The following is a 22,799-nucleotide window of genomic DNA, read 5'->3' as shown; positions in this document are numbered from 1 at the left end:
CCTGGTAGCCTAGAATGGTTTAGTGGTCAGTTCCTAATCCCTCTGGTGGTCTAAGATGTCAAAGGAGTTAACACTTAACCATTTATTGCAATCATTATTAATAATATATATAATTGTAGATGTGGCAAGGGGTTAGTGGTGGTCTTGGGCATTAAAGTATACATTTCATTTAATAAATGTAATGATTATGATACTCTCTTTTAAATCCCTTTGTAAATTATATCACCTATGATATTACTAAGGGTAGCAAACAACATAGGGAATTTTACAGTTCACATTAAGCGCAATAAGAAATTCCTATAGAATGATCTCCCCCTGGTGGTAAAAGGTAGAGTTGCAGCCTTTAATTTTTTTTTCTTTATCTTAAAATACACAGAGGGGGTTTCCGAGCACTAGGAAATCCCCCAAGTGTGTCCATGAGACTAAGGACTATTATCTTGAAAGTCATCTTAAGGTTTTCCTTTTCGTTTTTTATGATCACTTTCTGGTTGGGAAGAGCACAAATGTGATTTTTTTTTTCATGCTTTTCAAGATTGCAAATTCTTATGGCCACTACTGAGGCAATGTCATCGATACGTGTCATAACGGAAGTACTATTTTACAGTGGCAAAGATAACTAATCAAATGGGGAGGCGCTGCAGGTCAGATGACGGCTTATGACCTTTAACTGCTCTTAAAGGGTTAATCCAATTTTCATCAATGGCTATTATTCGATAGTATGTGTGAATACAAGTAATTTTGTAATTTGTTGTTTGTTAAAATTTACAACCATTGTTGAGATATTAACACTTTTTACTTGTTTACATCTGGTTACTTTGGAGACCGACCACCGCTGCTAGACAGGAGAGCATGCACAGTGCTAACAGGCTATTTTCCATTGAGCTTGTAAGCATTGTTTTGAAGCTGATCCAGATCATTGGAGTGCACTCTTTACTTCATTATTAGCCAGTATTATGTGGGAAATGCTCCTACAACACACTATAGGTGGCCCACACCACTTGCTGGACTTTATTGGTAGGCAAACTGTTTCTTAAAGAGTTTTTCATGCCACATTGACAGATAAAACTTTAAGTCATCTTTAGAGATTGGCGAACCCTATTGGTAAAGTTCGGGGTCTGTGCACTGACCCTGAACACGGACTTTTCTCAGAAGTCCGTGTTACTGTTCGGGATTGGCATTCCGAACAAAGCTTGCTGAAAGGCTGCAGTGCAGCCAATCAACAAGCTTTTCCTGTGTGAGCACTTCCAGGTCAATCACAGCCATATCAAGTTTGGGCACACTGTGGAAAAAATAAAATAAATAATAATAATAATAATAATAAAACAAGACGTGCAGTCCTCTCTATTCTTGATAACCAGTCCAGGTAAAGCTGATAGCTGCAGGCTGCAGCCCCTAGCTGTCAGCTTTATCTTGGCTTGGTTATCAAAAATAGAGAGGTTCCACGCCATTTTTTTAAATAATTTAAATAAATAATTTAAAAAAATGGCATGGTGTCCCCCCATTATTGATAACCATGAGGGATGGTATTCTCAGACTGGGAAGGGGCCATGGATATTGGCCCTCCCCAGCCTAAATATTGCAGGGGCAGCCCCCCCAAAAAGGCGCATCCGTTGGATGCTACAGCCCTTAACTGTCAGTTTTACCTGTGCTGGTTATCAAGAATAGAGGGGACCCCACATCATTTTTTCCCTTTTATTTGTTATTTAAATACTTGTACAGTAAAATGCACATGCACTGCACTAATTATCTCATTGACATATTTATTATAGTGCACAGGCGTCGGCTGGTGAATATTCTCATCAGCACATGCCTGCTCTCACTGCTATCAGCGAGACCAAATGTACGATGATGAGAGTAGTACTCTTAGCAGCCGACGCCTGTGACCAGCGAAAACCTTTTTACCGCTGGTCACAGCTGGCTCACACACTGTCATCTGTGTGACAGCGTGGGAACTGCGATGCTTTGACCAGCAGTAATGAAGTTACCGCCGGTCAGGAGCAGGTGTTTCCTGCACTGTCACACAAATGACAGGTGGGAAACACCGGATGTTCAGGCCCCCCATTCATTCGAATGGGGTCTGGTTTCAGGTTCGAGTTTGGGTACCGTTCTGGTACCCGAGCCAAACTTTTTAAAAAGTTTCTTAAAAGTTTGGCAGAACCCTATGGACCCGAATATCTACTGGTCCGCCCATCCTAATTAATCTTCTTACTGCACACGTAGATGACCTTGGCTATCAATTTCCAGGGTAGAAATACCAAATGTACAAAAAATTCATTTTTGTCCTAAGAATTAAACTTAAGACACATGTTATTGGTGTTGCAGTGAGGCTTCAACTTTTGGTCCACCACTGCAGGTTGTGAAATACACAAATATCCTCCCAAGTTCAGCACTAAGTACATAACTGCTCGCGTACTTGACCCAGGAAATAACATTCAAGCCAATGACATTACAAAAACAGAGGTTTAATAGGAAATTCGACATTAATATGTCTTAAACCAACAGTGAAACAATGGCTGCTTTGTTGTGATGTTTGAGAGCAAAGGTTGAATCATGGTTTAAGAGAGGAACCTGATGTGAAAAGCAAGGCAAACATTGATACATTTACGCTTCAGCAGACAGGTATATAAAATGTTATATAGCTTTTATAGAAAAGCAGAAAAATGCTCCAGAGGTCATGAAAAAGTAACACTATGAGAGCTTTTAAGCTTTGCAACCTCATGTACAGTCTTTGATGTGATAATACCAAAAAGAGCATTGTAACGCTTTTAGACCACTCATCTGCAAATACAGAAAATCTGGGATGAGCATACATCTTTGAGATATATTTTTCTTTCAATAAAAAATTCCTGCAGGTGATTTTTTGGGAGAGATGTGATAAAATTAACGTAGGTGCAATAGAGTCCCTGCAAGGGTTTGAGCTTTTACTATTAACACTATAGTAGATTGCCCTAGTGATGCAGTAAAATTTTTCCTGAACCCATAGCACTTCATATATAGCCTGCAATTGGTTTCAATGTAGTTACACCAGAGAACCCTAATCTAACAAAATTAGCTTCAATTAATGCACGTGAAACCTTTCCTGACTAAATAATTGTCATTTCCTATTTGTTACCTCTATTTTTTGTTTATTTTTAAAAGATACGATTTCCAAACATAATCAAGAAATATATTTATTAAGGGTGAATTGCAACCCCATTGCGGTTCCCAAATGTTGGTATTAAAAATCTTCATGAAATAGATAAGAAACGTTGTCACTCTAAAAATGTCCTATACACTTTAAATATCTCTTGTTGATGAATGGGTGGGGATCTTAAAACCCTAAAATCGCCTGTGATTGATTAAATTGACTTACACCTGAGAAAACCATTTGAAAACCTAAAATAATCTACATGAATTAATATATGAGACAATATTCCTTAACAAGCAATGATTTTATCTTTTTCTACAATACAAGGTTTGAATTTCCTTGAAGACAATGAACAAATTACAAATTTCAACTATAATGAAGCAAAAAATATAGATAAGGGTGAACATTAACCCCATTGCAGTCCCTGAAATTTGCAATAACATTAAAAAATAAATCGTTAGAATCTAATATAAATAATACACTTTTATGGTACATATTTAAGCTTTTAAGTAGAAACATCAATGCTTCCTGTCTCTTTAATGCAAGGTGCAATGCAAAATTTATACCAATAGGTCCCAAAGTCTAGCTTTTTCAACCCATGTAATAAACGATCCAGAAGAGGCTTCTTGAAAGAGGTAGAGGAGAAATAAAATATTATGGGATCCAAAGATGCATTAAATGTGCTGAGAAGTAAAGCGTACACCCTCCAATCTGGACTTGCACCTTCGATGAAGCCTACAATATGGGATACGTTATAAGGCATGAAGCACACAATGAAATTTATGAGTGTAGCCATCACTAGTCCAATGGCTCTTCTTTTTCTTTTGCTGTCTAGACGAGACCTCCACATGACAATTTTGATAAAGTTCCCATAGCAGAAGATGGTGATCATAAATGGGATACAAAAAAGCGCAAAACAAATTTCTAATCGAACAGTAAGTAAAAGTTCCAGCTGAGATGGTGAAAATGTGTTATAACACACGGTAGAGTTGCTGGTGGCCGTCATGTTAGTTACAGAATGCTCCACAATAAAGACAATACTGCAGTGAACTGTGGCAAGAAACCATATGAACATGCTCCCCACCAAGGAGTAGAGCGGATTTCTCAGGATCTTGTATTTTATGGGAAAAGCTGTTGCCAGATATCTCTCAACGCTTATAGCCATGAGTAACAGTGAGGTGATGTAGATGCTACTGAAGTACATAAAGGAAGACAGAGGACAAAAAATATAGGGCATGGGCCAACTCATATCGAATGCAGCTTCAACCATGCGAAATGGGAGGAAGGTCAACAGGAGCAAGTCGGAAACGGTCAAGTTGGCCAACAAAATGTCCACAGGGAGAAGGTTGTGGCTGGATTTGTTAATGAGTGTGGATAGGGCTGCAATATTGAGAGGAAGCCCTGTGATGAAAGTGAAGAGGTAGACAAACAAAAAGAGATACTTGGATCCTGGAAAATAGCTCATGGTGGCTTCACAACGGCATGCCTAGATCACTGATACACAAGGCTGGTAACTAAGACGTATTGCTCTTGGTTGACCTGTAAATTGGAAAATAACAAAAAGACAAATTATTAGTAAAAGGATAATTAGATGTTGTTAGAAGATTGGATGAACCGAGATAATGTCATTACCAAACTGCTGGGAAATTAAGCTCAGATTGACATCTTGAGTCATTGGAAGATCTGACCACAGATATAGATTCATCCATAAAAACAACGCCTTATATATAGGTGGAATAGACACCGGCAAAAGCTTCCGTCATTATAGAGAAGGTCACAATAAGTGAAAAAGGTAATTGGCTCAATTCACTTCATGTATGGTGCAAGTCGGAATTGGATATATGGAGCGCCCCATTCCCGACAAGTAATGGCTGAGAGTTGCAGCCAAGACTTGCTTCCAATAATCGTGGGTGGAGCAGAGCTCTGCTCATGATTGTTAACCTGTTAAATGCCGCTTTCAATCACTGACAGTGGCATTTAACACATGCTGGCATGGGGGCATGTCATTCCATGCGCCCATCGGCGCTCGTTACGCAATCACGGGTCGCCGATGGGTTGCTATGACATCTGGGGGTCTGTTGAAGACCCCAATGCTTGTCATTATGAAGCTCATATGAAACCCTGGCTTCAAAGGAGACCGTGATTTCTGCTATATACAGCGATGCTGTAGCATCACTGTATATAGCACCAGAAGTCCTCTAAGGGGACTATTAAGAACAGTGAAAAGTAAAAAAAAAATTTAAAAATTAAAAAAAGTACTTAAAAACCAAAAAACATAAAAGTTAAAATTACTCCTCTTTACCTCATTAAATATAAAGATATTAAAAAAATAAAAAAATGCACATATGAGGTTTCATAACGTTCAGAAATCTCTGATCTATGAAAGTATAAAAATAACCCGTTCAGTAAACAAGAAAAATTCAAGAACGCCAAAATGACATTTTTTTGGTCTCTGCAAATCACCACTAAAATAATAATAAAAACTGGACAGTATTACTGTAATCGTATTGATGAGCAGAATCATATTGCGAGGTCATTTTTACCACCAAGTGTACACTGTAAAAACAATTCCCAAAAAACAAAGTTAGATTTGTGTTTTTTTCATAATTTCTCCCTACTGGTAATTTTTTTTTTTTCATTCAACGGCACAACTCATCCTGAAAAAACAAGCCCTGCGCGGACAGAAAAATGTATATATATATATATATATATATATATATATATATATATATATATTCACAAAAATTAAAGTGTTATGGCCCGAGGAAGAAGGGGAGTTAAAAACAAAAAACGCAAAAACGGAAATTGGCCGCGTCGTAAAGGGGTTAATATAGATAGATCCTGTACATAAATTAGACTTTGAAGAAAAATAGATAAAATGGAGAAAAAGATAGATACATATTTGGATAGATTTTTTTACCGTATATGCCTTGTTTAATCTGGATAGATTAGTAGATAGATTACGGAATAATAGTATATACCTTAGAAATTTCTTGGCTTCGTGTGTGCCTCACTCCACATCTCTCCTCTCGGTTCCCGCGGACCTCTCCCTCTCCTGCCTAGGAATAATTAGGCAGAGTGTGAACATCGCTGTCCCTCTTAGTATTATCTGCCCTATGTTTATTGAAGGCTGCCCGATCAATACTTGGATCTCGCGCGGTCGCTGCGTCGGTTCCTGAGCAGCTGTACTGCTCCGCTGATGTCCTATGAAACATTAACGTGAAAGCTTATTAAATTATTTCCACGGCTCAGGGGAGGTGGATCCACCCTTCAGTGACACGAGACATCGGGGATTTCATACTGGTTACTTTACCATTGCATTGCTGTAATGATAACAGACGAAGAATCAGTAAGATTCCAACCGACTGGATCCCAATAGTCCAGAACTCTCCCTGGTTCTATGTGACCGAGGAAAGAACAGCTCTGGGACCGTAGGATTGGATAATTTGGAGCTATGCAATATTTTATTATCATTGTTTTCCATCTTTAATTTCTTTTCTTTTCTCACAAGATGTGTTTTAGGTTTTTAGAAAACTAGGTGTCCGGTATGAACCCCAAACTTTACAGTTTGGGTTCGCTCATCCCTGAACTGGACCTCATATAATTCCTGTAATGTAAAAAAACAATGCCATGTAGCACTCACCCTCCTCCGGTCCAGTCTTGTCGTTCCGTCTCTGTTCTGGTCTTTGTGTTTTGGCTAGTCATGATGTCTACTGAGAGTATTGGTGCTGCAGCCAATCACTGTACTCAGTGACTAATTCAGTCTACCTCGACCAAGCCTCTGAATTTAGTGACTCTGAGTTTCTAGGTACACCTTGACCTTCTCTGCTGCCTGTCCATGCTAGGAAATCTCCTACCTGCCTGTAGTTTCCAGCATCCTAGCTACGTGTCTGTGGTCTCCTGGATATCTCCTGCCTGCGGTTTGCAGCATCCCAACTGCCTCTCTGCAATCCTGCCTGCCTGAAATTTCCAACATCGCAGCTGTCTATCTGTGGTCTCCTGCCTGCCCGCAGTTTCCAGAATCCCAGCTGCGTGTCCACAGTCTCTTGCCTCCCTGTGATTTACAGCATCCCAATTTCCTGTGTGCTGTCTCCTGCCTGTCTGAGGTTTCCAGCATCCAGCTGCCTGTCTGTGGTCTCCTGAATGTCTCCTCCTTGCCTGTGGTTTCCAGCATCCCAGCTGCTTGTCCGCAGTCTCCTGGATGTCTCCTGCCTGCCTGCAGTTTACAGCTTCCCAACTTCCTGTGTGCGGTCTCCAGTCTGCCCGAGGTTTCCAGCATCCAGCTGGTGGTTTGTGGTCTGCATGCCTCACCAGTTTGCTGTACCGACGGCAGTGGTCAGTGTGCCCACCCAGACCTTGGGCTTGGAGAATCCAACTCACCTGGTGATATTAACACAGCAGTGATATCATGTCTACAGTGTACTTCATCACTGCAACCAGTCACTGAGCTCAACAGTTCTACGGAGGTACACAGCATAAGCTGCTGAGCTCAGTGATTGGCTGTAGCAGTGATATACCCGATCAGTGACTGCACCAGCAGAATAGTGAGTGCAGCTCTGGAGTATAATACAGGATGTAACTCAGGATCAGTAATGTAATGTATGTTCACAGTGACTGCACCGGCAGAATAGTGAGTGCAGCTCTGGAGTATAATACAGGATGTAACTCAGGATCAGTACAGGATCAGTAATGTAATGTATGTACACAGTGACTGCACCAGCAGAATAGTGAGTGCAGCTCTGGGGTATAATACAGGATGTAACTCAGGATTAGTAATGTAATGTATGTACACAGTGACTGCACCAGCAGAATAGTGAGTGCAGCTCTGGAGTATAATACAGGATGTAACTCAGGATCAGTACAGGATCAGTAATGTAATGTATGTACACCGTGACTGCACCAGCAGAATAGTGAGTGCAGCTTTGGAGTATAATACAGGATGTAACTCAGGATCAGTACAGGATCAGTAATGTAATGTATGTACACAGTGACTGCACCAGCAGAATAGTGAGTGCAGCTCTGGAGTATAATACAGGATGTAACTCAGGATCAGTAATGTAATGTATGTACACAGTGACTGCCCCAGCAGAATAGTGAGTGCAGCTCTGGAGTATAATACAGGATGTAACTCAGAATCAGTAATGTAATGTATGTACACAATGACTGCACCAGCAGAATAGTGAGTGCAGCTCTGGAGTATAATACAGGATGTAACTCAGGATCAATACAGGATCAGTAATGTAATGTATGTACACAGTGACTGCACCAGCAGAATAGTGAGTGCAGCTCTGGAGTATAATACAGGAGGTAACTCATTATCAGTAATGTAATGTATGTACACAGTGACTGCACCAACAGAATAGTGAGTGCAGCTCTGGAGTATAATACAGGATGTAACTCAGGATCAGTAATGTAATGTATGTACACAGTGACTGCACCAGCAGAATAGTGAGTGCAGCTCTGGAGTATAATACAGGATGTAACTCAGGATCAGTAATGTAATGTATGTACACAGTGACTGCACCAGCAGAATAGAGAGTTCAGCATAGACAGTGGACACATCTCCATACTGAGCCCCTATGCAGCTGCACAGATTGCACATGTGGTTATAACTACCACTTTTTCCATAGATTCCTAATCGTTCAACTCAGGATATAATATTCTAGATACAGCTAAATGCATGTCCCCTTTAAGGTCGGTACATATTCTATATCATTATATTCCTAGAGGAAGTGGCCTCCGTGAAGCGCGTCGGTGTTTATTTAATAAAGTAACTCCTTAAATTTATAACCCATGGATAAATGGGACGTGATTTTTCCTGCTTCGTGTTTGCACATGGACACCGCTGCCTCCTGCTTATTATCTATATGGATGTGTTTGGAGTCGTTTCTCGGGTTTTGCACGTGTCTTTAGGTTTAATTACTTTGTGAGTGAAGCTTTAATCCTCCACCATAAAACCACTTGTGGGGCAGATTATCAATATTTCTTCATTCAGTTTTACCTTCCACTATCTAACAGCTGAAAATATACCGGTAATTGGATTTTCCTGTGTTAGATTGTCAGTTCTGATGGTGAGTTATGAAACACTAGGGATTACTTTCTGGGACAGTAAATAATATTAGTTATTATTAATATTATTTTTATTATTACTACTAATCTTTAGTCTGTAAAAGATATTGTAGAGTAATAAATCAATAACACAAGTGAATATAAGATATAAGAAACATTTTAATGCATTTTATCAGAGAAATATCTTCTTTTCTCCAGTTATGAGCCACTTTTCCTTTTCTCTGCCTCCTACATGTATCATTAACTAGTAATAGAAGCTAAAATCCAAAACACAACCGACTGTCAGAGTCTCTGAGGGGAGCGCAAAATGAAAGAGAAACACTAAAGATCTGAGCTACTGCTTTATAGTAAGTGTTTTATCTCAGCTTAGTGCTGGATTCACAGCTGCACTGCTCAGAACTGTAGTTCATTGCTGCACCTTCTTCTTACGAGATGCTACATAGATTAGCCGGAATCCTGCATGTTTTTGTGCTATGTATGAGCCACATCATAACAGGTAGTTTGTATCCACTAGCTCAGAGAGAACTGAAAATCACATATGGAGCCTACAGACGGGAAAACTGGTGAAAAATGCAGGATACTGAATAGAAAGAGCTTTATATCTCATATACACACATACACAGTTTACTTGATTCTCTTGCTTCCTCATGTATTACCTGGTACAGGATTCGTTTACCATGTCTCATTTGTAATCAGGGTTCCGTAAGTCCAAAAATTCCAGGAAAGTCTGTAAAATCGTGGCACTTTTCTGTCCTGTCCATAAAAAAAAATTACATTGATTTTTTTGGAAGCTGAAGATTATTTTGAGTCTAATTATTTTACAGATTACAGTTTATGCAGCTGACGTCTTGTTATCAGAATTATGGACTCCAGACATATATCATTTATAATTATAATGATTTGTTAAGGTTTTCTAATATGTCTGTTCATATTTTTTTGATAAGCTGTCCACAAAAAATAAAAAGTTGGCAACCCTGTTTGTTATACTGGTGTCTTCTCATGTGGACCACCCTTAGGCTACAGGTTCCAGATACCTTAGAAATCCCTAGAAGTAAGTTACCAAGGGCGGAATATATAATATGGAAAATATGAAATAAAGAGGTTTTAAATCCTATATGAACTGTAGGGGTTCACGCTGGTAGCCACTTGGATAGCCACAGGCACAGGGTTTTTAGATCAAAAAGAGAATAAAGTTTATTGTGCTTCATAAACTTTACAGCTCCCAAATGAAAACAGCTTTTCTCCAATACAATTGAATAACATAATCAGTCCTTTCTTCAGGCACAATGAAACAAAGTAAATGTAGCAGCCTCATCAATCTCGTTATTCCAGGCAGTAGCAGCTCAAGCAGTTTAAAAGCTTTCACCAAACAAACACACCTCTGTTTAACTCCAGCACAACTCCACCCTGCTGAGCTAACCCAGCTGCTGTTATTAGGCTTATAAGCCTTGAACTGGATTATGGGAATGACCTTTCCCACCCAGACTCTTTTGATTACTCCTAAATCCCGGACCCAAAATCCAATAAAATTAACCCTCTCAGTAACCTAGTGTTACTGCTACAGACTTTACATTACTGAGGCCAACTGCCTCGGGACCCATATCTGCTATCCAGGACCTTACCTCCTGCTAGATTACTTTAAGGGACATTTTCGATGACTGGACACACAGCAGTGCCGATAAGAGTGGTACAGACCGACACAATCGTATATCTTTTCTCTAAGCTTTAGTAAGGCTGCCAAATCTCTAGATCAGTAAAGGGTAGGTATATTTCTCAGAAGAATTAGGGTTTTGTCCTTGAGGCAAAAATGATTCAAAGTTGCCTATCTTTCATGGTCACTAATGCATTGGTGGTTTACCAGTATGATATCTAAAATATACAAAAAATGCTACAAAAACAAAAGTTTAGCAACATTTTATATGGTTTGATCATTGGACTTTTTGACTCTTAATACACAATATTAACCTTGGAAACACCATGAAGAACCTTGGGACGTTTTTCAAGCTTTAGACTGAAGTCCCATTATTGGCCCCATCATTGTTGTACGTTGTTCGAGTCTCACTTATCTGGCTGAGCTCCACTTGAGCTTCATTAGCATCTTGAATACACTGTTTTCTTCTTATGCCTTGAAAAATTTTTAGAAATGTCCTTTGGACGTCAGTGGAGGAGTAATAGAACACAATGGGGTCGATACTTGCATTGAGTGTGCTCAACAGTAGGGTGTAATCTCTCCAACGTGGGTTCTTGTTTTGGATGAACCCAACGATATGTGATATATTGTATGGGGCGAAACATAGGGCAAAATTGAAAAGTGTGGCCAATGCTAAATATATGGCTCGGGACTTCTTCTTCCTTCCTACTTTGGGCATGGACAAGAGCAACCTAACAAAGTTGAAATAGCAGAAGATGGTCATCATGAATGGAACAGAGAACATCAGAAGGCTTCCTTCTAGTCGAAAGGGCAATAAAAGTTTCCTCTGTTCCTCATTAAAACTTTGGTAGCATCGGCCTTGCTCACTGTCATTACTGGGCAAGACGGTGATGACAATGAAGGGGATGCTGCCATGAAGGGCACTAAACCCCCAGATGAATCCACAGAACCAGATAGCATACACGGTTTTCCTGCTCGCTTTGTACTTCATAGGGTAAGCAACTCCGAGATATCGCTCGATGCTGACGGCAGTTAGGAAGAGCGAACTGACGTAGATGCAGCAAAAGTACACCCATACCACGATGGGGCACAGAAAACGTGGCATTGGCCAGGTCATTCCAGAAGCAGCTTCTACCATCTTAAAAGGTAAGATGAGAAGAAGGAGCAAGTCAGATAGAGTGAGGTTGAGTAGGAACAGTACGATTGGAGAGGGCTTCTGGCGGACCTTGACCAAGAATGTGTGACATGCCAAGAGGTTGGAAGGAACTCCGGTTACAAAGGCCAAGATGTAGACGAAGAGGACAAGCGGAGTGTAAACGGTAGAAGACATGTCTGGCATTGAGAGACCTATACAAAGAGATATAAAGAAACAATTATAGGTGATAGTAAAACTTGAACTGTAAAATACAAATATATTACTCTGATAAACTGAAGCCAGCTTGGGGGCCTAAAATCTGTGTTTCTACTTTTACTCACTCTCCTCTCTGTTGTGATCCATTTTAATTATTCTTTAAAGAGTAATTGAATTGAATTTTTATTTTATAAGTCAATGCAAGATAGGAAAATGAGAAAGCTTATAATATGTCTGATAAGAGAAATCTGCTGATTTCTCCTCCTGGACTGGTCTTCATTTAAGAGTAAAATCGGTAAAATCCTTATTCAATGCTAAAAGCATATATAAATATTCTGCTGCAAGTTTTAAAATGTAACTGCCATTTCAGGCGAACTTGCAGCAGAATGTCTGTATCAGCCCCTAGCTCCTCCCTCCAATCTCCCCTCCTCCTCCATAGAATCTCATAAGCACCAACTGTTATTTCTTATCTCAGCAATATGAAAATTTGTCTTCACTGAATACGGATTTTACAGCGTTTACACCTGAATTCAGAACTAAATATTAGTCTGGGAGGAGAAGGAAGTAAATGTCTCTGATAAGATATATGACAAAGTTGCTTATTTTCATTTGTACTATGGATTTAGGAAATAAAAAAAAATAGGTGCTAACCACGATGGCTGCTCATGTATTCAACACATCAAGAACTGACAATTCAGTTGCTTTCGAATATTTCCCGACGCTGACCAGTACCATTGTCACCAATGGTATTCACCCGTGGTTTTAATGTTATGACTGATCAGTCTATTTGAGGATAATTTGGATAAACTTGGAGGCAAATATTTCCGCAACTCTTCCATCCAACATTCCAATTAAAGAGAACCTGTCATTTTATGGTATTCAATCTGCAAGTTATAGAGTTCAGTGGGCAGCTCAGTGACTGACAGTCTTACCTGCGTGACTGTGCATGCGGAGATAACTGTCAATCACTAGTGGGATTGCCCACTAGGCTCCTATGCACATAAATCCCAGAAATTTAAATTAATAAAGCATAAGGGGTAACGTTTCTCCTTGTGGAGAGTGACAAGCCAAGCCTGGCATGTCAGAGTGAGGAGACATATAAGCCATGAATGGGAAATTAAATATGCAAATTGTCTCTTCAGAGAGGAAGAGGAGTAGAAATCTAGCGCCACCAATTGGAAGCAGCGGTCCTAAAAGTCAAAATAGACCCTTGCAGTATGAATTAGGATAAAATCCAAACTAGAATCTTAATATGCAGAAACAGTGTTTAGGGGTGTTGCCCCTAATCAGTGCAAAGTATTATTATTATTATTTCTTCTTCTTCTTATTATTATTATTTATTGTTATAGCGCCATTTATTCCATGGCGCTTTACATGTGAAAAAGGAGTATACATACAAAGACAGTTACAATAATCTTGAACAAAAAGTGCCGGCAACTGGTACAGGAGGAGAGAGGACCCTGCCCGTGAGGGCTCACAGTCTACAAGGGATGGGTGAGGATACAGTAGGTAAGGGTAGAACTGGTTGTGCAACAATATGGTGGAGCGAGGGATACTGCAGGCTGTAGGCTTGTCGGAAGAGGTGGGTCTTCAGGTTCCTTTTGAAGGCTTCCACGGTATGCAAGAGTCTAATATGTTGGGGTACAGAGTTCCAGAGTAGGGGGGATTCACAGGAGAAGTCTTCTATGCGATTGTGGGAAGAGGAGATAAGAGGGGAGTAGAGCAGGACATCTTGTGAGGATCGGAGGATGCATGCAGGTATGTACAGGGAGACTAGGTCACAGATGTATGGAGGAGACAGGTTGTGGATGGCTTTATATGCCATGGTTAGGGTTTTGAACTGAAGTCTCTGGGCAATGAGGAGCCAGTGAAGGGATCGACAGAGAAGAGAGGCTGGGGAATAGCGGGGGGACAGGTGGATTAGTCGGGCAGCAGAGTTTAGGATAAATTGGAGGAATGCGAGAGTGGTAGAAGGGAGGCCACAGAGCAGGAGGTTGCAGTAGTCGAGGCGGGAGATGATGAGGGCGCGCACTAGTTTTTTTGCAGATTCGTGGTTGAGGAACGTGCGGATCAAGGAGATATTTTTGAGTTGGAGTCGGCAGGAAGTGGAAAGGGCTTGGATATGTGGTTTGAAGGAAAAATCAGAGTCCAGGGTTACCCCAAAGCAGCGAACTTGCGGAACTGGGGAGAGTAAACAGCCATTGACATTGATAGATAGGTCAGGTGTGGGGGGGGTGTGAATGAGAAGGTGGAAAGATGATGAATTCTGTTTTATCCATGTTAAGTTTTAGAAATCTAGCAGAGAAGAAGGATGAAATAGCGGACAGACATTGTGGGATTTTGGCTAGTAGGGAGGAGATATCGGGTCCGGAGAGGTAGATCTGTGTGTCATCAGCATAGAGGTGATACTGAAAGCCATGAGACTCTATGAGCTGTCCCAGGCTAATGGTGTAGATGGAGAAGAACAGGGGTCCTAGAACTGAACCTTGGGGGACACCAACAGATAGGGGGCAAGATGAGGAGGTGGTGTGTGAGTGGGAGACACTGTCCTGTCTGTTAAGGTATTAAGAGATCCAAGATAGGGCCAAGTCTGTGATGCCGAGAGATGAGAGAGTCTGTAGTAAGAGGGAATGGTCCAATGTGTCAAAGTCAGATGACAGGTCAAGCAGGAGGCTGACAGAGTAGTGTCGCTTGGGTTTGGCGGTTAGTAGGTCGTTGGTGACTTTAGTCAGGGCAGTTTCAGTGGAGTGGTGCGGTCGGAAGCCAGATTGGAGGCGGTCAAAGAGGGAGCAGGAGGAGAGGTGGGAGGACAGTTCAAAGTGGAAATGTTGTTCCAGTAGTTTTGAGGCATATGGGAGAAGTGATATGGGGTGGTATCTTGTCAGAGAGGATGGGTCAAGGGAGGGCCTTTTGAAGATGGGTGTGATCGAGGCATGTTTGAAGCATGAGGGGAAGACACCAATTGTTAGTGACAGGTTGAAAAGGTGAGTTAGGGTTGAGATGAAGATAATGGTGAGGTTGGTGATGAGGTGGGATGGGATTTGGTCAAGTTCACAGGTGGTGAGGAGTGATTTGGAGAGTAAAGAGGAAAGTTGGTCTACCGTAATGGTGGAGAAGTTGGTTTTAGAGGAGGAGGATTGAGTGGGTGTGAGGAGGGGCTTGGGCGACTCAGACCTTGTCTGGTGGTATCAATCTTCTGCTTGAAAAATGAGGCAAAGTCTTCGGCTGAGAGGACAGAGAGGAGGTGCTGGGGGCGGAGGAGAGAATTGAAGGTGTTGAATAGCTGTTTAGGGTTGTAAGACAGGGAGATATGAGGGATGAGAAGTATGTTTGTTTTTCTGCAGCGAGTGTGGACTTGAAGGTAGTGAGGGATTGTTTGAATGTGATGAAGTGAACGTTGGAGTGGGACCTTTTCCATTTCTGCTCAGCAACCCTAGAGGCCCTTCACAGTTCTTTGGTTAGTCTGGTGTGCCAGGGTTGCCTGCTGATTGTGCGAGCTTTGGTATGTGTGAGGGGGCGACCGAATTGAGAGCTGCAGCTGTTGTAGTGTTATATAAAGCGGCAGCAACTTCTGCATCATGTAAGGAGCTGCTGATTGTAAGAGGGAGAAGGGATTCAGAGAGTGAGTGTAGGTCAAGGTGTTTAAAATTTCTGCGAGGGTATGCAAGTTTGTGGAGTGGGGATTGTTGCCCTGGAGAGGAGAGGGTAGAGAATGGAAGTAGTTTGTGGTCAGATAGAGGGAGGGGTGAATTGGAGAGGTTAGACAGGGAATAGAGGCGGGTAAAGTTGAGGTCCTGAGTGTGGCCATCTTTGTAAGTGGCTGCGGAAGACCATTGAGCAAGGCCAAAGGAGGAAGTGAGGGATAGAAGCTTAGAGGCAGCTGAGAGAGAAGTGTCAATGGGGATGTTGAAGTCTCCCATGATGATAGTGGGGATGTCAGAGGAAAGGAAATGAAGTAGCCAGGTGGTGAAATGGTCTAGGAAGGTAGTGGCTGGTCCTGGGGGGCGGTAAATGACAGCCAGCTGGAGGTTGGCGGGGGAGTAGATGCGCACACAGTGCACTTCAAAGGTGGGAGAGTAACGGAGGGCAGCAGTGGGATTTGAGTGAAGTAGCTGTTATCTGGCAGGAGATTAGTATGAGATCTGATTTGGCTAGGTGAGAGGCTCTGGACTGGGGTCTAAGGGGTAACGTTTCTCCTAAATCATATTGCAAGGCTCGTTAAAGAGTCAATATTGGCTTTTAAGATCGCTGCTTCCAATATATGGCGCTAGAGATCTAGACATCGTCCTCTCTGAAGAGACAATTTGCATATTTAGTTTCCAAGAGGAGCATGCATGACTTATAAGTCTCCTCACTTTGACATGCCCGGCTTGGCTTGTCACTCTCCACAAGGAGAAATGTTACCCCTTAGACCCCATCCAGAGCCTCTCACTCAGCCAAATCAGATCTCACACTTTGCACTGATGAGGGGCAACACCCCCAAAACACTATGTCTGCAGATTGAGATTCTGGTTTGGCTTTTATCCTAAGTGATATTGCAAGGCTCGTTTAAGAGTCAATATTGACTTTTATGATCGCTGCTCCCAATTGGTGGCGCTAGAGTTCTAGTCCTTTCTGAAGAGACAATTTGCATAATGTATGAAGTACAAGTTCTCGGCTTCTCTATGCCATGCTGCGTGTCCACACATCGCTTTCTTTCAAGGGACAGGCAGGGGAATCCCATTATTTATGTAAGAAGAAAGTGTTATTGGAGCAGAAAGTCATCAGTCACCTTCCTGTTTTCTTTGTAGTGCAGGAAATCTCTCTTGGGGGGTTGAAGAGCACATTAGATCATAGAGACATAAAGGAGAGTCTCATTAAAAAAAATGTTCCCATTATAAAGGAGCAGGTCTCCTATAGTGGTAATGCCCATGCCCTGACTGCAAGGGCTACCAAAATTTGGGAAAAACCCCACTAACAATTTAAAGACACATAGAGCAGGGCCACAGTAATGAGTGTGACATGTTCCCATTAGAAAGGAGAGGGTCTGTTATTCAGTTATAGGGTATGCAGTGAGTCCAAAGGCTGCCAAAATTTATTAAAAACCCTACTAACAATTTAAAGACACATAGAGCAGGGCCACAGTAACAACATGGTCCCATTATAAAGGAGAGCTTTTGCTATTCAGTTATAGGGTATGCAATGAGTCCAATGGTTGCCAAAATTTCGGAAAAAGCCCACTAACAATTTAAAGACATATAGTGGTGGGCCTCAGTAATGACATATTCCCATTAGAAAGGAGAGGGTCTCCTATACTGTTTGCCTATGCAGTGACTGCAATGTCTGTCAAAAATTTGGAGTAGCTCCAATGCCCCTTGCAAGAGATGTAGAGGTTGGAGGACCTCCTGAAAACAATGTTCCCATTATTAAGAAGTGTGTCTTCCATACTGTTTGCCTATGCAGTGAAGCAACAGCTGCCAAGAATTTGGAGGAACTCCACTGCCCCTTGCAAGAGATGTAGAGGTCCGAGGGCCTCCTGAAAACAATGTTTCCATTATTAGGAAGTGTGTCTCCCATACTTTTTGCCTATGCAGTGAAGCAACGGCTGCCAAAAATTTGGAGGTACTCCAATGCCCCTTGCAAGAGATGTAGAGGTTGGAGGGCCTCCTGAAAACAATGTTCCCATTATTGGAAGTACTCCAATGTCCCTTGCAAGACACGTAGATATGTTGATATGGTACATATGGTGGTTATATGGTGATGGAGAGAGCCTGTCAGCCTATCAGCATTTTCAGTTGACAGGCGGATGCGCCTATCGGTTATAATTCCACCAGCGGCACTAAAAACCTGCTCTGATAAAACACTAGCGGCAGGGCAGTCCAGGACCTCCAGGGCGTACCGAGCCCGTTCATGCCACGTGTCCAGCTTGGATACCCAATAATTATAAGGCACAGTGGAATCACGGAGGATGTTGGTACGGTCGGCAAGGTACTCCCTCAGCATCTTCCGCAACTTTTCCCTCCTTGTGAGAGTACCCCGCGCATCAGGGCTTGTGCGATGGGAGGGTCTGAGAAAACTGTCCCAGAACTTTGACAGTGTTTCTCTGCCTCTGCTGGATTGCTTTTGTGTCTTTCTCGCCTGTACTCCTTGGTTGTCCAACGAACTGTGACCTCTGCCACCAGCGTTTTTAGATGGGATTTTTTTTTAATAATTCCGCAACAAGGGCCTTCTCGTACTGCCCCATTTTATTAGGCCTGTCCTGCGCGGGAATAAGAGACAGAAAGTTCTCCTTGTAGCATGGGTCTAGAAGTGTCACCAACCAATAATGACTGTCACCCAAAATTTGGCCAACGCGAGGGTCACGGTAAAGGCAGCGTAACATAAACTCAGCCATGTGTGCCAGACTGCAAAGAGGCAAGACTTTCGTGTCCTCACCAAGAGGATGACTGACCATGCTGTCCTCATCCTCCTACTCCCTGTCCTCAGGCCATCCACGCTGAACAGACGGTATCACAGTTGTGCAAGTAGTACCTTTTGTAGCGCAGGAAACTAGCTCCTATTCTTCCTCCTCCTCCTCCTCTTACTCATTGTCACCCAATCCACATTGGGATGAGGCGAGGCTGGGCTGTGTGTAATCACCCTGAATGGTTCCTTGCTCCATCTCATCGTGCTCTGCCTGCAATGCATCCTCTTTAATTGTGAGCATAGAGCATTTCAGAAGTCAGAGAAGCGGGATGGTGACTCTAATTATGGCAACATCGCCGCTCACCATCTTGGTGGAGTCCTCAAAGTTTTGGAGGATGGTACATCCATGTCCACTTCTGAGGTATGTGTGGAGTCTGACCTGAATACTGATGGCCTTGTTGATGTTGGTGTTATGATCTGCTACAGGGACTAAGGAAAGACAGGAGAACTGTCCCTACAATAGAACTAAACTAGATCCCTACGATGTAACGGGGAACCTGATCCTGCGATCAGACCCGCTAAAGTCCTCGGCTAGTCTGAACGAAGACCTATAGATGTGAGGGAGGGATCCCTACAAGAACTAGGGACTGGGATAAGTTGGACACCTCCTAGCAGAAATAGTAGCAGTCAAAGACAAACACACAACAAAAAGCATAGAGGTCAGAAGACCTAGCAAAACTAACAGAGAACGGCAACAGAGCACCAAGCTAGCTCAAGAGTAGTAAATACAATGAAGTCCAGTAAGACCAGGAGGGCGGAGCCGGATTAAATAGGCAAAAATGGTCATGTGACCAGCAAACTAAAAAAAACCTAACAGGAGAGTTCTAACAGTTGGTAGTCAACAACTGCCCTCTTCTGCTCACAAATCCTTCCCAACATCTGCAGTGTAGAGTTCCAACATGTGGGGACATCACACATCAGTCTGTGAGCCGGAAGCTGCAAACACTGCTGAAGCATGGCAAGGGCGGCGGAAGCTTTAGCTGACTTTCGAAAATGGGCACACAGGCAGCGTACTTTGACAAGCAGATCCAACAGATCTTGGTAGGTTTTGAGAAACCGTTGAACCACGAGGTTAAGCACGTGGGCCAGGCATGGTACATGTGTGAGCTCACCTCGCCTCAGAGCCGCCACCAGGTTCCGGCCATTGTCACACATGACCATGCCTGGCTGTAGGTTCAGCGGTGTGAGTCACAGATCTGCCTGCTCTTTCAGAGCTGTCCACAACTCTTCAGCGTTGTGCGAGTTGTCACCTAAGCATATATTATCTTCAGCACAGCCTGTTGCCGCTTGGCCGAGGCAGTGCTGCAGTGCTTCCAGCTTGCGACTGATATGCTAATTTGGAGATGGAGGATGAAGAGTAGGAGGAGGTTCAGGAGCTGTGGAATGTTGGGGCAACCCTGATTGACCCAGGGCCCGCAATTCTCGGTATCAGGAGGATGTGTTCCATCCAAAAGTCTGACTGGGTCCCGGCTTCCACTATATTAACCCAGTGTGCCATCAGCGAGATGTACCGTCCCTGCCCAAAAGCACTTGTCCACGTGTCCGTGGTTAGGTGGACTTTACCAGTAACTACGTTGTTGAGGGCATAGCAAATGTTGTGGGACACGTGCTTCTGTAATGCGGGGACAGCACACCGGGAGAAATAGTGGTGGCTGGGGACCGAGTACCGAGTGACGGCCGCTGCCATCAGGTTGCAGAAAGCTTCCGTCTCCACGAGCCTAAAAGGCAACATTTCGAGTGCAAGCATTTGCAAAATGTGTGAATTTAGTAGTGTGGCCTGTGGGGCGCTGGCTGCGCATTTGCGCTTGCTTTCCAAGGACTGGGGTAGGGACAACTGAACGCTAAGCTGGGACAATTATATGGACGTGCTTGCTGATGGTGCTAGTTGAGAGTGTTCAATGACAGGTGCAGGGCGGGAGGCATCTAGGCATGCGCCATGGACAGGGGATTGGCGTGCACGTACAACAGTTGAACAAGCAGTGGTGTCACCTGCAGACACTGTTGCTGAACCCTGGGGTTCGGCCCACTTAGTCGGGTGCTTTGCTGCCATGTGCCTGATCATGCTGCTGGTGGTCAGGCTGCTAGTTTTGCTACTCCTGCTGATGCTGGCCTGGCAGGTGGTGCAAATGGCTTTTTAGGGGTTATCTGAGAGTCTTTAAAAAATAACCAGACTCGGGAAGACCTAACAGTTTTACTGGCAACTTCCGTCATGTTGGCGTTACGAGGAGCGCTTTCCCGACTTGTGTCTGTGGCCACCACACTGCTTCTTCCTGCCTGTTGTGGTGCTATGCCTCCCTCCCCCTGTGTGCTGCTGTCCTTGCTCTGTATGTCCCCCTGCCAGGTTTGGTCAGTTACTATATCATCCACCACCTCGTCTTCCACTTCCGCACCCTGGTCCTCCTCCTGACTTTATGGCAATTGTATCTCATCAACATCATCATCCACCTCTTGCTACAGTAATTGCACTTTCCCATTGTTGCCTTCGTGTGACCATGGCTTCTCCAATATTTGGGCATCGTTACACGCGTTCTCCTCTTGACTCACTTGAAACTGGCTGGGTGAGAGGCCTGAATCTACAAATGGAAAAGTGAACAGCTCTTCAGAGTGTCCAAGTGTGGGATCAGTTGTCTCGGGGAACCTGGCATGGTAAGAGAAAGGAGGATCAGGTTGAGGAATACGCGGTCTAGACTCACGGCTACTGAGACTTGACTGTGTGGAAGAAAGGGTGGTGGCAAAGTGACTGGAAGCATTATCTGCTATCCAACCAACAACTTTTTGACACTGCTCTGGGTTCAATAGTGGTGCACTGTGGTCCCCTAGTAATTGGGAAAGGAAGGTTGAGCGACAAGATGTGGGTGTTTGTTGTGGCACAATTTCAGCTTGCCCACAGCCTTGGCCTCTTGATGCACCATAACCATCGCATCCACTTCCTCGTCCCTTGCCGCGCACCTTGCCCATTTTTAATAGAGGTAAATATTTTCCAATATTTTCCACGTTCACTAGAAATGGATGATTTTGGAACGCAGTTATATGTGATATGTCTGACAGAGAACCACTGTTTTAACCCCTTAAGCCCCGCGGGTGGTTTGCACGTTAATGACCGGGCCAATTTTTACAATTCTGACCACTGTCACTTTATGAGGTAATTACTCTGGAACGCTTCAAGGGATCCCCCTGATTCTGAGATTGTTTTTTCGTGACATATTGTACTTCATGATTGTGGAAAAATTTCTTCGATATCACTTGCGTTTATTTGTGAAAAAAATGGAAATTTGGCGAAAATTTTGAAAATTTTGCAATTTTCAAAATTTGAATTTTTAAGCCCTGAAATCAGAGCGATATGTCACACAAAAGAGTTAATAAATAACATTTCCCACATGTCTACTTTACATCAGCACAATTTTGGAACCAAAATTTTTTTTTGTTAGGGAGCTATAAGGGTTAAAAGTTGACGAGCGATTTCTCATTTTTCCAACAAAATTTACAAAACCATTTTTTTAGGGACCACATCACATTTGAAGTCACTTTGAGAGGTCTTTATGACAGAAAATACCCCAAAGTGACATCATTCTAAAAACTGCACCCCTCATGGTGCTCAAAACCACATTCAAGAACTTTATTAACCCTTCAGGTGCTTCACAGGAATTTTTTGAATGTGGAAGAAAAAAATGAACATTTAACTTTTTTCACAAAAATGTTACTTTAGACCCAATTTTTTTTATTTTCACAGGGGTAACAAGAAAAAATGGACCCCAAAATTTGTTGTGCAATTTCCCCTGGGCACGCAGATACCCAATATTTGGGGAAAAAACACTGTTTGCGCGCACGGCAGGGCTCGGAAGGGAAGGAGCGCCATTTGACTTTTTGATTGTAAAATTTGCTTGAATAATTAGCGGACGCCATGTTGTGTTTGGAGAGCCCATGTGTGCCCAAACTTTGGAGCTCCCCCACAAGTGACCCCATTTTGGAAACTAGACCCCCCAAGGCACCTTTCTAGATGCATAGTGAGCACTTGGAACCCCCAGGTGCTTCACAAATTGATTCGTAACAATGAAAAAGTGAAAAAAAAAACACTTTTTCATTTGTATGAATCAATTTGTGAAGCACCTGAGGGTTCCAAGTGCTCACTATGCATCTAGATAGGTGCCTTGGGTGGT

General features: G+C 42.8%; 2 protein-coding genes across 3 annotated transcripts; both read right to left on the bottom strand.

The window, feature by feature from the left end:
* Nucleotides 1-2,481: 2,481 nt before the first annotated feature.
* LOC141172999 (free fatty acid receptor 3-like) lies at nt 2,482-6,841 on the bottom strand. 2 transcript variants are annotated; one of them, XM_073657617.1, is made up of 3 exons: nt 6,771-6,841; nt 6,109-6,331; nt 2,482-4,666 (listed from the first exon to the last, which is right to left on the bottom strand). In XM_073657617.1, the coding sequence occupies exon 3, from the start codon at nt 4,590-4,592 to the stop codon at nt 3,633-3,635; it is 960 nt and encodes a 319-aa protein (XP_073513718.1). In that variant the 5' UTR covers nt 4,593-4,666; nt 6,109-6,331; nt 6,771-6,841; the 3' UTR covers nt 2,482-3,632. The 2 variants fall into 2 exon arrangements, with proteins under 2 accessions (XP_073513718.1, XP_073513717.1); XM_073657616.1 differs by lacking the exon at nt 6,771-6,841 and having other exon boundaries at nt 6,109-6,336.
* A 4,361-nt stretch (nt 6,842-11,202) lies between these two features.
* Nucleotides 11,203-12,177, bottom strand: LOC141171651 (free fatty acid receptor 2-like). Its single transcript, XM_073655317.1, has one exon. It carries the CDS (start codon nt 12,175-12,177, stop codon nt 11,203-11,205), a length of 975 nt encoding a protein of 324 aa, XP_073511418.1.
* Between the last annotated feature and the right edge of the window lie 10,622 nt (nt 12,178-22,799).

The sequence above is a fragment of the Phyllobates terribilis genome, unplaced genomic scaffold (genome assembly GCF_046119375.1).
Source record: "Phyllobates terribilis strain yellow unplaced genomic scaffold, ASM4611937v1 Scaffold_12__6_contigs__length_324123572, whole genome shotgun sequence".
Classification (NCBI taxonomy): Eukaryota; Metazoa; Chordata; class Amphibia; order Anura; family Dendrobatidae; genus Phyllobates; species Phyllobates terribilis.
This window is presented reverse-complemented; position numbering and strand designations above follow the sequence as displayed.

Coding starts and splice junctions, on each gene's coding strand:
- LOC141171651 (XM_073655317.1), bottom strand. CDS start 12,177: ATGTCTTCTACCGTTTACACTCCGCTTGTCCTCTTCGTCTACATCTTG.
- LOC141172999 (XM_073657617.1), bottom strand. CDS start 4,592: ATGAGCTATTTTCCAGGATCCAAGTATCTCTTTTTGTTTGTCTACCTC.